The 17499-nt window shown below is 49.7% G+C and overlaps 1 protein-coding gene across 1 annotated transcript in view; it reads right to left on the minus strand.

Annotated features, from left to right (window-relative positions):
• Positions 1-15984, minus strand: part of SLCO2A1 (solute carrier organic anion transporter family member 2A1) — a 70863-nt gene extending 54879 nt beyond the window's left edge. The window contains exon 1 of the mRNA XM_079794659.1: positions 15616-15984. Coding sequence (XP_079650785.1) covers positions 15616-15711 — 96 coding nt within the window. The 5' untranslated portion in view covers positions 15712-15984. The remainder of the gene's footprint in view (positions 1-15615) is intronic.
• Positions 15985-17499: the final 1515 nt, after the last annotated feature.

Below are 17499 nucleotides of genomic sequence, written 5' to 3' on the forward strand. Positions count from 1 at the left end.
CTGTAAAATTGTTAAGATCGTGTTGTTTTAAGCCACTAAATTGATGGTGATTTGTTATAGCAGCAATACAAAACTAATACAAACCCTGGTTCATACCAACACTTCCCTTCTTCCCCACGACCAATGCTCTCATTCAGGCTGCCTTTTTTCCCCTCAATAAGACCACACCTCCTCCTTTCTGGTGTCTCCTAGAGTCTGTTCTTTCCCTCTCCATAGGAAGTCTCCATTGTCCTGTCTGCTCAGTCCTGAGAATAGTGCTCCCTCTTGTTTTAAAGTAGGGCTCCTAGTCAACCACAAGGTTGCAGAAGAAGTCCCCATAAGAGTACCCTGCCCGGCCTCCAGGAGAGGCCCATGACCCAAGGGAACCAATCAGCGTCCTGCTCCATGATTTTTTCCTGGAGATAAGGGCAGGGATTTCCCTCACATATTTTTCTAATGTGTTTCTTATCTTTTTCTTGTTGATCATCAGGAGATCCTTATGTGTTCTAGACATTAGTCCCTGGTCAGTTTTAGACATTGCCAACATCTCACAATTGGTCATTCTTTTTGCCTTAAACATTCTTCTCTGTTATTAAGGTAGATGAATTTTTCTTTAGTTGGCATTCTCCTGATATATCTTCTTTTGTCCTTTGATTTTCAACTTTTTCTTTTAAAGAAAGTGTAACTAAATCCCCCCATCTCCTCTCTCTCTCTCTCTCTCTCTCTCTCATTGCCCAGTGTGGATTCTCTAGCTTTGAAATGGTGACAGCAGTCCATGTTTATGTGTTGTAATTTCTGATAAATACAGATTTATATCTACTTCATGGTGATTTGTTATAGCAGCAATACAAAACTAATACAAACCCTGGTTCATACCAACACTTCCCTTCTTCCCCACGACCACTGTTTCACGGTGCTCTTATTTATCATGACATCTTTTGTTTGTTTGTTTTTGCCTTTTATTCATTCTTTTCCAGCTTTCTGTTGGTTTAATTAGGTCTCTACTTTTCACCCTCTTTTGCTTTGGAAGATAGGCCGCCAATGCCTTTTTTCTTAATGATCACCCATACCTCTGCACATGCCTAACTGCCTTAGCAATGACTAAAGGTGATGAATTCTTCCACCCTCCACCCAAACAAGCCAAGGACTTCAGATTTTAACTCCAATTTTCCACTTATTGGTGTGTATTATTCACCTTCCTTTTTTTTTTTCTGACCCTCCAACAGCCATTATTCTTTTTGTCTATCTACAATCAATAATCACTACCACTTTTTGTATCCTATCCTTCCCTTCTGTGTCTGATTTCATGCATTATGAATTTCATCCTTTAGTTTATTTTAGTGAGGACTCATGATTACTAAATTCTCTGCCTTGGATTTAAAATCTCTATTTTGTCCTCTTGAATTATTATTTGTAAAATCTGAATTTGGATGTATTTTTCTATTAGCATTTTGAAAATTAACCCATTATTTTTTAGTATCTATTATTTATATTGAGAAGCCTCTTGTTGGTCTAATTATTAATTTTTATAAGTAACCTGTAATTTCACTTTAGTAGCTCTTGAAAGTTCCCTGTCTACTGTTCTGCAGATTCAGTGTGATATGTGTGGGTGTTTTTTGTTTTGTTTTATTTTTTGTAAATTCCTGTCAGAACTTACTGTGCTATCTTTATAACGAAGTACCATATGTTTTATGAATTCTGGAAATTTTCTATAATTTTTTCAACATTACCTATCACATATTCATTCTACTCTCACTCATTTCAGACTCACCTTGGACTTGGTCCTTATTGTCCCCAAATCTTTTAACCTGTCCTTCACAGTTTTCATTTCTTTATTCCTCTGTGCTACATTCGGGGTGACTTCTTCAACCCCATCTTCCACTTACTAATCATCATTGAGTGTAGATGTGATTAAGTTAGGGATTTCAAGTTGGGAAATTCTCTTATCTGTTATTTAGTCATTTGTTGCATCTAATCTGCTATTTAACCATTCACTGAGTTTTTATTTTCTATGTCAATATTTTTCATTTCTAGAATTCCCACGTGTTTCTCAAACCTGTCTGTTCCCTTTTCATAGTGTTTGTTCTTTCCTGGTGTTTTCTATTTCTTCTGGCACCTCTTTAAACATTTTAATATATTTTTATAGTCTCTTTCAGAATGTTCCATTATCTCAAAATCTTGTGGTGCTAATTTTCCTCATTGATACTGCCTGTTGCTTATGGTGAATCATTTCCTTGTATAGCTTTTCAAAAGAAAAAGATTTGAGAGAGAGAGAGAGAGAGAGAGGGAGGAAGGGGGAGAGGAAGGGAGGGAAAGACAAAGAGAGAGAAACATTGATTTGCTGTTCCACTTATTTATACATTCACTGGTTGTCTCTTATATGTGCCCTGACTGGGGATCAAACCCACAACCTTGGCATATCAGGATGACGCTCTAACCAACTGAGCTACCTGGCCAGGGTTGCTTTGTCTAACCTTTTGTTATAAGCATCTCTTCCATGGCATTGTCTTCTCTTGGGAATTCTAGTTAGTCTGGATTATAGAAGTATCCCTCCAGAGTGGTTTCACATTGGTGTTTACCAGATGGCAAAGAATTATCACCAGCCTAGAAGAAGAGTTTTAAGCTAATGTATTTGCTTAGAGATTCCCAGGCCATATGCATGTACAAGTTCTGTTTCCAGTGCCATAGGACACAGACTTGGGGTTTTGATTTCTCCAAGGAATTATTTCACCCAGGGGTCCTGTTAGATATAAGCCTCTTCGCTGCCCCTGGGGCGGTGGCAGAGTCTTATTAGTTCCCTTCTCACCCAGGGGCCCAGCGTTACGCATGAGTCTGAGAGCCAGCTCCCCATGTCATCCTTGGTACCTGTGTCATTACTAACACCCAATCTCCATGAGGAGTTTCTTTACTGGTCCAATCACACCACACACATTTCCCCCCGCAACCCCTGCTGCAGGGTCAGCTGGTACACTCATTGTTTCGGTGTTCAATTCATTGCTCAGTTCTTGAACCTAAAGATTTCACTTTCTTTCTTTCAAGCTCAGCTATGCATTTAAGTATTTGTTGGTGCTCTATTTTATGCAGCATCCCTGGGTATTTGTGGTAGGAGGGTCCCCTCTATGAACCTGTCATATGGATGGAAACCATAATTCACTATAGTTCTTTAGGATCCATCTTATCCCAACTAACAAGATAGGGACCTGGCCTGATTCACTGTTGTGTTCCCCACACAGAGGTTATATATCAGAAGCCTGAAGGTGACTTGCTCGGATTCAGCGGTGATGGCCCCATATGTATTAAGTAGAATCCAATTTTGTCTTGGCCCCCTTCCTCTTCATAAAATCCAGTTCTTTTCCCTCTTACTTGACACGTTTGTAACTTTGCATTTATTGGCTTATCTGCCCACCGTTTGTAACTCTCATGAGGGCATAGCTGTACCTCCAATGGTTGATGGTAAGTGATCAATAATTATGGCCCACATGAATGAGGGAACAAATGAATGCATCCCAGGCAGACATGCTGACACCATTCCTGGCCTCAGAGTTCTTTATAACACTAGCAAAGTACTGCTTTGCAAACAATGGGTGGGCAGTCAAAGTTCGCCAAATGACTGGGTGAGAGCCCACCCAGGGATGCCCTCACATCCTCCAGGTGCAAAACTCCAGGCTCAGGACCAGACCTCAGGCAGCACTCAGCAGATCCTGTCCCAGCCTCTGTCCTCACCGCCTCCCCATCAGGCCCACTCTCCTTACACGGCACAAAGCCAATCAGATACACTCACTTCCCTATGATGTTGGCCAACCCTGTGGGCTGGATTCCCAAGCCCTGAGCCAGCCCCTGGGAGTGGGCACCAGAAGAGCAGAGAGGCCTTGCTGGACACAAACTCCTCTCGCTCTTCCAAAAAAAGCAAATGTTCCACAGTGTTACCTCTCTTCAGGAGTTACAGCATTGTTATCTGACTTTCCCTCATCCCTGGGGAGCCAGAAGACTCAAATGTGACAAAAGATATCAATGCCGTGGGAACCGTGATGGGCACTGCAGGAATGGTCCTTCCAGATAACCCATCCCCCTGGCGGCCGACCTGGCCACACTATTGGTCCATCCCCGGGAACCTGGAGACCAGTCACCTCTCGCTTTACATAGCATTGCATACCCTACAATACCAGCAAAGGAGGGTGCGGGGTTAGTAGCCACAGACATTGGGGCTTTTTAATTGGTAGTTTTTTCTAATCAGAAATACAGAACATGTTTATGGTAGAAGAACGGAAAACATAGAAAGTTACAAAGAAAAACAACAAAAGCTTTTATAGAATTCCAAAACAGAGAACTATCTCTGTTCAGGAACCCCTTCTTCAAGTCTCCTTGTGACTCTTAAGAATTTGGATCAGTTCTACGTGCGTTGTCCATTCTGCTGCCTCTACTTAATATTATAGAATGAAGCCTTCCCCCAAGTTTAAACTATTCTCAATAAAACTTCAAAACACGGTTTGTAAATATTCCATTGATGGACGTCCCAGGATCTGTTGATTGACTCTCCAATGGCTCCATATACAAGTCGTGTCCTCATTCTAAGTTCCTGAGTGAAGGAGTGACACTTATTCTTTCAGGAAGTGTTTCCAAGCCACTTGATCATGGCCCTCCCCCACGCCGGGCCCCTGGTCTAAATGCTGTGGGCTGGACTTCTGGAGTATTGGTCTGGCCTTATGACCAGGGGTGCGGGAACGTGCAGCAAGAGACGGAAACTGAGCAACAAAGACTTTGGGGGCCACCATGGTCAAGTTGGCTTGGGAAAATAAAACGATACATATAAAGCAGCAGCCCTGGTATGAGGGACTGAAGCAGCAAAGCTGGGCTTGGCTGGCTCGGGTCTGTGGCCAGATGCCCACTGTAAGTGTCTCTGTTGGGTGATCAGTCAGGGCCTGTGGTCCCCAGGGAGCCCCTTTCCTTCCTCCAGAGCCACGTCATCTCGCTGGAGGGTAGACCCAATGACCTGTCCGGGGTCTTCCAGTCTTGGCATGGACACTCCAGGAAAGCTCCCCAAGTCAGGGAAACACGAGAGCTGGGGGGGTGAGGACAGAGAAAGACGGGTGAGGAGGGAGCATGGGGAGATGGGGTGGGAGCAGGCTTTCAGGGTTTGATGGGTGGGGTCCCCATCATGAGAAGGTCTCTGCTGGTTCTAGGAAGCCCTGAGCCCCCCGACCTCACAAAGCCTGAGGTCTCCCTGGGAGTGACGGCCAAGCTCCTCACAGTGCCCGGAACCAGCAAGGACAGCTTTGTGCTCGGGGACACAGGAGCCCGGGGCCACACGTGCCCCTCAGCAAGGCCCACTTTCAGAGCCGGTTTGGCTTTCAGAGGAGGGTGGCTTTAGAGGAGGGTGGCTTTAGAGGAGGGTGGCTTTAGAGGAGGGTGGCTTTCAGAGGAGGGTGACTTTAGAGGAGGGTGGCTTTAGAGGAGGGTGGCTTTTCGTTTCAACCCTGCTGAGCAGCTCCTTAGATAGAGGGGCTGTCGGGGAAGGGAGACTGCTTTCTACTAGAAACAGCCAGGAGAGTGACAGGAGAGGGGAGTCTGCCCGTTTCACTTGCGGGGGGGGAGGGGGGGGTTTCCCATGGGAGAGCAGGGGCAGGTTTCAGCTCAGCATGGGAAAGACTGGCCAAAAGCCTGTGGTGCTACCCGTTGCTGAGCCTGCCTTGGGATGTGGTGAGTTCCCCCTCACGGGGGCTGTGCAAGCAGAGGCAAGGACATCGTCAGAAAGAGGATTCCTGCCTCTTTGAGCAGATGAGCTTCCTAGTCCATTTCAATTCTGAAATCCAATAATTCTATAAGCCAGGAAGCACCATCTTTCTATAGCCCCGTCTTATCACCATTTGCATAGATTCTATATCACGAAGAGTTTAAAATGCCATAAAAATCACAGCGAGCCACGAAGGCAGGACTGGCCGGAGGACTCCCCGCCACAAACAAGGGAGCAGTGGGCCTCACTGCGCGGCTCGTTCTCTTCTCTCAGGAAGCCTCCAGCGTCTCCTGGCCGTGGATCCTGGAGGCTCATTCCCGTGCCTGGGCACCACCCTGCCCCTCCATCGGAGTCTCCCTGCCCGACAGTCAGAAGGTGGAAGTCCTCTCTTGTAAAATGTCACAGCAAAGGAGGCAGTGGGTGACCAGTTCATCCCCATCTGACCAGGACTTTCCCAGTTTTAGAACTGAAAGTCCTGTGTCCAGGGTCCCCTCAGTCCTGGGCAAACTGAGGCAGCTGGTCACACTGGGAAGCAGGCATCTTAGAGGCAATGGTTTCTTGGAAGCTTGGGAGCCTCTTAGGGAGCCAAGAGGCCGCAGTGACACTTGGTAAGGAGCCTCACACGAGAGACACTCAAGAAAGGCTTGGGCATGAGTGAGGCCCAGGCTCCCAGCACTTCTCTCAAATGCAAGGTGACTCAGAGGCAACACAGAAAGATTTCAAAAGGGCCTGAGGCACCGGGCAGGAATGACTTGGAAAACAGATTGAGAAAGTGGTCAGTGTAGTCCTGTCTTGCAATCTCTTTGGCAGGACAAATGTGACTCTAGAAGCCTGCTGTCCTCCCTACCCCTCCCTTCTGCCACCAGGCCCACAGGGGCCTCTCTGCGTTCTTTAGGGTGCTCCTCTCCTGGGGTGTACCACAGGGTTCAGCTCAGGAATTGTCTGACATCCACACCCCGCATCTGTCCCACTTAAACTTTCTGGGTACACGTTCCCTTTGCACCCAACAAGCTGGCTGGGAGAACTAACCGGATAAACTAGTTCTGACCTGAGGTCTGCCTGCGCTGTGTTTCCTGAGCTCTGTCGGCTCCACATGCAGCCACATCTGGGAGCCACGAGCCACGAGCCACACAGGCACAGCCTTTTGGAGCGTCAGTGATACTCCAAGATTTGAGGGAAAAGGCACTATGCTACTTGGAAGCACACAGATATTGTGAAAAAATATATAACGTTCACTTGATTTTTAGGATAAAACATAAAATATCACAGAAATACTCAAGGTTAGTACGAGGCACCTCCAGACACTTCCCTTCATCCCCTTGTCCTACCCCTCTGTGGAAACTGGCTCGCTACCTTTTAGGATTCAGGGCATGGTGTGGGGCAGTCTGATAACACTGGCTTACGGCAGCCCTCCCCACAACATCTGCACTTTCACTGAGCTGTCTGCTCTGGGCTACATCTCCCAAGGGTATTGTTTGGGGAAACAACAGGAGACTTGTCATCAGGACTCTTGGGCTCCTACAGGGCTTGTGCACACTAAATCTCTAAGAAAGGGTTAGTCTGCCCCCATTTCCAGAGGCAGGAGACAACCCTGCGGGGCTCGGTGCCACCGAATGTCCCAAAGGTCACAAGTCTTGGGCTGGTGCCCCCCAGCTGTGTCTGAGCCTCCAGCGTTTCCCCCTGGGCATCCTTAACATTTCCACTCAACAGGGTGAAGAGGCCAGGAAGACAGCTCAGCTGGGAAAGAGAGCTGCCCACTGAGAGTATCGTCCCACCCTTCCACCCTGCAGGGGAGGCTGAGAGGCCCTGCTTTGGTTTCCTTCCCCACCCCGATCAAATTCAATCCATCCCGACCAGTAAAACACAACCTGGGAATCAAGGTCCTTAACCTGAGAGCGAGAGCTGGGAACTGATCAAAGATTTCAGCAAAGATTTCACAGCAGGCAGGTCTCCCAGCTAAGCCCAGACCCAGCTGGCCCTGCTCCTAGTCTCATCTCAATCAGCAACGGAGCAGCAAGGAGATGAGAATCTGAGAACCTGAAAGGACATTAGAGATCACTGAGATCAGGCCCAGATGTTCACGGCCTAGAGATTACAGAACTGAGAAGCTTTCTGTGGCCCTGGGAAGGAGAGACTGGGGAGTGTAAGACCCTGGGTGGGAACTCCTGCTTTGCCATTTGCCGGGCATGTGGTCTTGGAAGAGCCTCAATTTCCTCAACTGTGAAATGCAGATGCTGATACCTCCCTCAGGGCAGGGCTGTCGCTTAGAAGAAGTTAGGAACACAAACTTAAAAATCAAGGGAAAAGATAAGCACTCAGCCAAGGTCAGAAGGAAAGCTGGAGCACATATATGCGTAAAATCCCATTCAGTTACTAAAAGTGAGCTTTGATCTGCCCTTAAATCTTCCTAAAAGGCAAAGTAGAAGGGACACTGAATGGGTTATAAAATTTGGCATCCATAGGATAAACACATACCATTGCACAATAAAAATCAAGCTTTCACCTGATTTCAAGACTGTCTGTATAGCTACAGTAATCAAGACAGGGTGGTACTGGCAGAGATGCACATACATCAGTGAAACAGAATAAAAAACCCAGAACAGACCCACACAAGTAAGGCCAGCTGATTTTCAACAAAGGTAAAAAGACAACTCAGCCAGGCTGGAGTGGCTCAGTGATTGAGCATCGACCCATGAACCAGAAAGCACATGCCCGGGTTGTGGGTTCGATGCCCAATAGGGGTCATGCAGGAGGCAGTCGACCAATGATTCTCTCTCATCATTGATGTTTCTAGTTCTCTCTCCCTTTCCCTTCCTCTCTGAAATCAATAAAAACATGCTTTTAAAAAAGGCAACTCAATAGAGAATGGTTAGTCTTTGTAACAAATGGTGCAGGAGTAATTGGATAACCATAGACAAAAACTACTACTACTACTAATATTGACTAAACCTCACACTTCTACAAAAAGTAACACAAAGTGAATCACAGATTTAAATGCAAAATTAGAAAACATTTAGGTGAAAACTTTCAGGGACTATGTTTCAGTGAAGAATTTTTTTAAAAATATATTTCTTTATTGATTTCAGAGAGGAAAGAAGAGGGAGAGAGAGATAGAAACATCAATGATGAGAGAGGATCATTGATCAGCTGCCTCCTGCACGCCCCCCCACTGGGGATCAAGCCCGTAACCCAGGCATGTGCCCTTGGCCGGAATCGAACCCGGGACCCTTCAGTCCGCAGGCTAATGATCTGTTCACTAAGCCAAGCCGGCCAGGGCTCAGTGAAGAATTCTTATCCATCACACCAAAAGCAGGATCCAGGATATTAAAAAATTATAAATTAGACTTCATCAGCATCAAAAACTTTTTCTCTGTGAAAGACCTTGTTAAGGGGGAGAAAAGCTACTGACTGGGAGGAAGTATTTGCAAACCATGTGCCCAACAAAGGACTTGTATCTTGTAAGTATAAAGAACTCTCAAAACAATAGTAAAAAAAAAAAAATCCAATTAGAAAATTAACAAAATAATATGAGCAGACATTTCAATGAAGAGGATATACACATGGCAGATAAATGCATGAAAAGGTGTTTAACATCACTAGCCATTAGGGAAATGCAAATTAAGACCATGCTGAGGGGTGACCACACCTATTAGAATAGCTGACATAAAAAGTTGTGACAACACCACATGTTGGCAAGAATATAGAGAAACTGGATCTCTCACACATTGCGGGTGAAAATGTAAAATGGTATGGCCATTCTGGAAATAGTTTGGCAGTTCCTTTTTTAAAAAATCAACATGTAACTACAAATACACTTCTGCACATTTACACCAAAGAAATGAAAATTTATGTCCACACAAAAACCTGTACACGGCTGTTCAGAGCAGCTTTATTGGCATTTGCCCCAAACTGGAAGCAACCCAAATGCCCTTCAGCAGGTGACTGGTTAGAGTCTAACCGTTAGACAAATCACGGTGCGTCCCTGCCTCAGCAATGAAAAGGAACAAACTGCTGATACCCGCAACAACCTGGCTGGGTCTCAAGGGCCTGTGCGGAATGAACAAAGCCAATCTCCAAAGGTCATACACTATGATTCCATTTCTATAACATTCTCCAAATGACAAAAGTATAGCCATGGAGAACAGATTAGCGGTTGCAAGGCGTTAGGGATGGTAGTTGAAAGGGGATGGGTGTGACTGTGTGGTGACCGAACAGCTCTGTGTACTTGAAGTATGGTAGCAACCATACTTAGGTAAAAACTGCTGTTTGAATTTTAACCCTGCTCTTCTGGCTTCTGTACACACTTGCTTGCTTGGACAATAGGCTGGTTACCTCAGCTTCCAGACTGAGACCTGGAGACTCACAGAGGTAATTTTCCTGTGCCTGTGGACCAGGACTACAGGAGATTGATTCCCACTGGCTCAGTAGCTCCAGGAGTAGAAACTGTAGATAACCTTTAGAGATTACTGACTCCGCTTGGGTCTGCTTCTGTAAAAACCTGCTTTGCCAAGATAGGGCCACATTCCAATAATGTCCAGCAGGGGCTGGGAACCCCCCTGCAGGCTGTTCCCAGCCTTTAGAATTTAGAACAAAGGAAAATTTTTGTGGTTTGGACCTTTAAAAGGACTGCCTACACCTGGGACAGTGCGGTCGGTCGTGAGGGTGGCCACCTGCGTGTGGTGCCCTCGCGGCCGTCCTGGCCAGTTCAATAAATCCTGGCCTGCTTTTTTTTAAATCAATCAGCAGCCTCCGGTGGTCTTATTTTTGACTCCAGGGTTCGACCCTACAACATACGGAAGTGGTGGGGTGGTGGTTCCATGAATCTATATATTTGATAAAATGGCACGGACCTCTACATATGCATTACAGCAATGTCTATTTCCTGCTTTCGGTATTTCACTGTAGTTTATGTAAGAAGGAACCATTGGGAGAAACTGGGTGAAGGTACACAAGACCTCTCAGTACTATTTTTCCTATGAATCTACAATTGTTTCCAAATAAGTTTTTTTTAAACTCAAAAATAATTCAAGCTTTGTCTGAGCCTAAGAACCCAGCTTTCTCCCACGTATTGTAGTGACACCCACCCGTGCCGGTCCTGTGCGGTAGACACACGTGTACATTCACACAGCTGTTTCTTCACATCCTTCCCCAACAGACACGGACAGCGCAATGCCCAAGGACACGCCAGTGAACTTACAGAGCAGACTGAGGGCCCAACTAGCCCAGTTCCATCTTTTGGGCTTTGGCACGTAACCGGGGCTCTCTGCAGGCCAGAGTCTCCACAGGCAGAAAAGGGGATGAAATAAGGGTTAAAACCATGGGACAGGATAAAACCAAGCAGGGGTGTGCAGAGAGAGAATAAGGAGGGGTGCCGCCTGGACTGGGGGGCCACCCACCGTCCTCTGCGTGGACCATGACCTATTGCACAAGCAGAGCAGAAGAAGGTGAGGGGAAGCCACGCTCCTATCCTAACCTCCCAACATCTGGGTCTCCCGAGATGGAAAGAAAAGTAGTCACTGTCACAGACAAAAGAGAATGATCCGAGTGTGGAAATGAGCTAGCGGTGTTATGAGACGCAGATTGCTTTTCCATTTGTTCTGTGGCAGCGTGGGTCACAAATTCATCACCAGGAGAGACAATGAAAGCTAAGAAACGCCTGGAGCATCGTGACAGGAGGAAAGGGTCTGAGTGACCTGCAACCCCCACCCCACCCACTCCCATTGTTCTCCCTGCCCACCCCCTGGGGCGGGGTGGGGGGCAAGGCTGGGACCCATTCCAGGAAAACAGAGTAAATGCTAACCTGGGTCAGAGAAACGCCACCCCTGAGGGGGAGAGGACACATTTTAACCCAGGGGGTCAGTTAAGGAATTTTTGGCTCCAGGCGTTCTATTGAGCCGGTTTTTCTGAGTAAAAATTACAGGTTGTTGAGATACAGCACTTTCCTCTGGAAACTGAGGTTAAGCCCAGGGGTGGGCCCCAGGGACCCCCGGAAGCTATGGACAGAGGCCAGAACAAGCACCTCTCCCTCATTTTTGGGCCTCCCTCCCAGGTCAGAAGGCCCCAGGGCCAGTCAGGTCAGATTTGTCTATCCCTTTCTTCCCACTGCTCTTCCCCAGCCCTCCACCCCCACTCGCTGGATATACATTGTTTCACTACCCTGGGACCCTGGGTGTGAACTCGCCTGAAGTTGGGCAGTAGTCACCGACCGGCCACTCCCTTTATAAGGTAACCACCCTTTGGCCCCAGACATTTCATTTTAAGGAGAAACAGATCTCTGTGAGGCTGCCAGGACCAGTTAGCCACAAAGGCTCCTTCCTACCTCTCCATCCGCCCCCATAACCCACAATCGTTGAGTGAACCTGTTTCTCATTTAGAGCTTTAGAGTTCCGGATGCTGAACTGCTCCCTCTGACAATGACTGGTGCATGGATCCTCGGCTCCTTCAGAATCTTGTAAGCCAGAGGCACAGAGACTGTCTGTAGGTTAAATGCCATTGTATTAATTCCTGCAGAAGGAGGTAGAAAAAACTCACCCCCAGAGTGAGAGTTGCCTGGCTCTTTAGATGAGATTGTGAAGAATGAAAGGGTATGAGCCCGCTAGGGACTAGGAGCAGACAGGCTGCGGCCACCTCGGCACCCCCTGGTCATGGCTGGGATGTGTGGGTCCAGGGCTAAGAAAGCTTTCACCCTGGGAACAAGTACACCCAACGGTATCCCCATGTGCTAACCCAGAATGTGATGGTGAGGGCCAGGATGGACAGCCATTAGGGGCTCTGATTCCCCAGTCTCAGACCCGGTTCCTCTATACTGCCCCTCTCTGGCTATGTCTCCATGCACCAGGGACCCATCTCACTAAGCCTTGTTTTCCTCATCATTCCTGGGGACGGTCATTGTACCCACTTGAGAGTGTTGTAATGAGGATTAAATATTGGTAAAATACTTGCATAGTTCCTGGGACATTCAGACAGTTCCATCACTGTTAGCTATTACTATTATTTTGGACATTATTATTATTAACTATAGTTTTTCTTAACTATTAACTATAATTAGTGGAACACGAGATCCTAAACGGCGTTGGAATGTGCAGTTCTGTTCGTTGAAGCAAGAACTAGCCTCACGTTGATGCCAATCCCAGAGAACCCAGCGTGGTTCACAAAGCCCTTCTCCTATGCCTTACCCCACGTCATCCTTAGGGAGCCCCATGAGGTAGGGATTGTTCCTATTACCCAGTGTTTTCATGTAAGGACTCTGAGGCCCAGGACAGGTGAGAAATGCTTCCCTGTGTCACCTTGTCAGTAAAAGCCTGGACTGGGACTTGGATCTGAGTCCCCTGACTTCACCCCTTCCCCTAAACCAGTGGTCGGCAAACTCATTAGTCAACAGAGCCAAATATCAACAGTACAACGATTGAAATTTCTTTTGAGAGCCAAATTTTTTTAAACTTAAACTTCTTCTAACTCCACTTCTTCAAAATAGACTCGCCCAAGCCGTGGTACTTTGTGGAAGAGCCACACTCAAGGGGCCAAAGAGCCGCAGTTTGCCGACCACGGCCCTAAACCATATGGTATGTGGGGGTTTGCAGGAATGTCATAAAGCCAAATGGTTCATCTGTCCCAGCAATAAGGAACCTAGAAAAAGGATGGGTTCTCAGGTTGGGTTGCCCCTGTACCCTCTCCATGCCACACATATCACAAGATGTGTCCAGTCTGTACCCCACTAGGAGGATGTAGGGCAGCCACCCAACCTCTCATAGCAAAGCCCCCAGATGGCCAGTGACATCCCCTGGAAGAAAAGGGTTAATTAAGTTTAACTAATGAAATTCCAGACCCCCTATTTGCCTCAAGATATCCAACCTTGTACCTGGTCTCAGGCTGATACGTGAAGCCAAGTGGAAGTCTTGCCAAACTCTAAGAATTACTATGGATCAGCAGAGGCAATAATTAAGAAAACCTGTTTTTTAGAGTTAAGAAAAACTCTCAACGGGTATGAGACTAGGAGGCCAATTGGCTGGGGCTCAGGCCTCAGGCACGTGTGGCTCAATCATCAGCATGTGATAAAGTGTCTTATTTTTACAGATCTTCAAAGAAACTGCTGCCATAAGTGCATTTATTTTAGGGACTCAGGGAGGGTCTCAGTGAATCTATCTCATTTGGGGTTACCCTTGCTGTCAGGAATCTGTTCTGGAACAAGTCGTCCTTCCTGCCCTTCTAGTGAAAATAGCGGAAGTTGCCCCCACCCTGGCTCCCTCCTGAGACCCTCTCTTTTCAGACCACCCAACTACTTCCCCCACCATTTCCTCCCAACTCCCAAGTTATAAACATCAACATTTCCACCATTCTCTGTTGAAAGTTCTCCAAGACTCTTTTAAATGGTGGGACCAAAACCGCACAGTGTTCTTTCTCCTCTAGGCCTGGCTAAAAGTGAGGATTATCTTAAATTATATGAAAATTTCTGTGTCTTATTTATATCCAGCCAAGGCGTCAATTCAGCCTTTATATATTGTGGTGTAGGGAAAAAGCAGAAGCAGGGGTGAGAATCCAGATCCACCGCCAACAATGCGAGTAAGTAAATAGGTGAGATCCACTGTGACCTCCAGATTCCTTTCTTTCTAAACATATTTTTATTGATTTCAGAGCGGAAGGGAGAGGCAGAGAGAGAAAGAAACATCAATGATGAGAGAGAATCATTGATTGGCTGCCTCCTGCACGCCCCCTACTGGGCATCGAACCTATAACCCCCGGCATGTGGCCTTGACCAGAATCCAACCTGGGACTCGTCAGTCCACAGACCAACACTCTATCCACGGAGCCAAACTGGCTCCGGCTCCAGATTCCTTTCTGTTGGACACTCACGTCTGGATGCCCCTTAGCTGCACCCCTGGAGGCTTCACCTAGCCACATCTGATTGTCTGGCTGTCCAAAACAACTGCCCTGCACCATAATCCCCACCCTGACCCCAAGGAGCCCTGATGTGGGCTCTGCAACCTCCCACGCTCTCACCAGCTTTGCCCCCTCAGGGAGGTGCATTGCCACCAGAACGGGCCAAAAAGCCTGAGCGTGAATTCAACCCTCTGGGTACTCCTAGACACGTGATGGAGTGGGAAGCTTCCTGACCCCCTGGAGAAGAAAGTGTCCTCACCACGCAGCTGCCTCGCCCCCACTCCCCAGAACTTGGTTACCCGTTACTGAGCAGCCTGCTGGAGTCCACTGCTTTCCTGGGGCCATTTCCAGTCCTGGTGGGCTGGCCTGGGGCACAGGATTGAGAGCCCTGGGGGCGGAGGTGAGGGGGTAGAGGGTGGGGGCCGGGGTCCTGAACAGGGCATGCAGGCAGGGAGGGAGCAGAGCCTTCACGTTGCTGCTCTTGGGGATGAGGAAAGCCTGGAGAAGGAGAACAAACCTTCCACCACCCACCACAGATGAGGGGGCTTTCAGCTCCTCCATCTTAAAGGGACCACGGCCTTCCCCTGTAGGGCGCCAGACCCCCGACACCACCAAGCACACCCCCTTAAGGAAGTAACTGCCTGCAGGAGATCGAAAAAGTGCCCCGAGATGTTCTTTTTCAATCAAAGAACAGAACATTCCCTGGGCTGGTGCCTGGACTATCTGAATAGAGTTGTCCCGATAAGCAGGTACTTCCAATGTCCTGTTTCTTACACTGATGAGGGCGTGTGAGCATGCCTGCGCGCGCATGTACACCCACCACCACCACCACCACCACCACCCACCCACCCAGCACGTGTCCGCTTGTCCAGGGGTTCCCTCGCCCGCCCTGCCAGACCCCGGCAGGCGTCCGGGAGCTCGGCACGGAGGGTGGAGCAGGGAGCCCCGGCGCATCCAGAGCCCCCTGGTCTCCGCGAAAGGTGCACCCGGCGCGGCTCGGTCCGGACGGTCCCCGGCTCTCCACTCACCTTAATGTTGCCGAAGAAGGAGCGGGAACAGCGGCCGGCTGAGCCCGAGGAGGCGCCGCTGCCCTGTCGCGCGCCTGGCTTGGGCAGGAGCCCCATGGTGGCGAGCAACGACGGGGCGGGCGCGGTGCCGGACGACAGCAGCGGCGCTGGGCGGCGTCCCCTCTGGCCCGGTCAGGGCGGCGGCAGGGCCCGGGGCGGGAGGCCGGCAGAGCAAGGGCTGGGCGTCGGGCTGGGCGTCGGGCCGGTGCGGCGGCGGTGGCCGGAGGAGGCGCGCGGCGCGGGGACTGAGCGAGGGAGCGCGCGCCCAGAAGTTTTATAAGTGGCCGCCGCAGGCGCCGCCGATGATGAAACGCGCCCTCCCTCCCTCCTCCCTCTTCCACTCGCGTGTCTCAGGCGCTGCGAGCGCCCGCCCCCGCCGCCCCCACGGACAGGTGTGACGCGGCGGCCGCCGCACTTGACCTGGTTCCCGGCCCGGGATGTGTCTCTGCTCCAGGAGTTGGGCTGGGACCCGTGCGGCTGGAACGCCGCTGGGGAAGGTACCGCCTGCTGGGAGGGGGCTGGCGGGGTGGCGGGCCCGCGGGAAGCGAGGTGGTGGCTGGAGCGGGCGGGAGGCTGCAGGAGGGTGGAGTCTCCGGGGTTTGGGGGGCTGGCGGGGCGGGGGTGGGTGCAGCGGAAACCCGCTGGGGGAGGATACTGAAGGGGACCGGAGAAGGGGTCTGCAGGGCTATGGGGGCAGGAGGAGGAGGCAGGAGAAGGACCGAGGGGGTCTGGAGGGGCCAACGGGAGCCAGGGGTGTGGGAGGAGAGCCGGGGGTTCTGGAGGCGAGGGGATCCGTGCGCCCCTCCCGACGCACTGGGGAGATTTACTGAGCCAGTCTCTGCTTGTTTGCACTCGCCGCCGAAAGAAAACCTGGACTCTCAGTTCCGGTGATGGCTCTGAGACCCGCTGAGGTTCTGTTTGTGTCAAGGACTGATTTATATTTAAACTGCTCTTTGCGCTGGAGAGGGGGGGCTGGTAACAAGGTGGAAAGGTGGGGGCCGCCCCGGTCTGGGCCGAACTCTCTGGACCTGCGCCAAGGTAAACTGCAGACGCTGTCAAGTGTCAGCTCAGCCGGGGCTGGCCTGGAGTATTGGGGGGGGGGGGGGGGGGGGGGATGGGGGAGGGGGTGGGTGGGCAAACAGAGGCACCCACTGACCTCCTTCTCGGGGGCTGGAATAAAGCCCCTTCTTGGGCTTTATTATTCCCCCACGTTATTTTTCTGCCAGGATTCCCAGTGCAGCAAGGAGAAAGGTGAGGCCTTTCCAGAGAAAAATAAGAAAGTTCTATTGAAAGCAGCTGCAGTAAGGAATCCAGTTCTGGAGGTATTTTTCCAGCTCCCCAATCCCAGTAGTCCCCTGCAGAGCAATCTTGCAAGCCCGCCCTACTCTCAGAAAAGTCAGGAGCCCACCCTCAACACCCAGGAAGCTCTGGCTACAACACAGGCCACGAGACAGATGGACCCCATCGATTTCTTGTTTCTACCCAAGGCCTGATGCCTTTCTGGGCCTGGTCTGGGCTGTCCCGTGTCCTGGGGCTTCTGTTTCCTGTCCACCATGCTGGTGTGTCCTGTGGTCCAAGGACCCTGGACACACCAGCATGCAGTGCTAAAGGAAAAACCACTGGACAGCGGGCAGACTGGCCACTTCAGCCTCCCACAGGGTACAGGGCATCCAGAGAGACTTTCCAGGGCCCTGTGTCAGCCCCAGAGCCAGAGCAGGCATGAAACCCCAGGTCACCAGTCTGCCCTCTTAGGGAACTTGGAACACAAGGACGACGGCCACCACGGAGCACTCAAATCGTGCTGGGCACTGGGCTGTGACACCCACGGTGGATTGTGCCAGGCAT

The sequence above is a fragment of the Cnephaeus nilssonii genome, assembly GCF_951640355.1.
Source record: "Cnephaeus nilssonii genome assembly, chromosome: 17".
Taxonomy (NCBI): Eukaryota; Metazoa; Chordata; class Mammalia; order Chiroptera; family Vespertilionidae; genus Cnephaeus; species Cnephaeus nilssonii.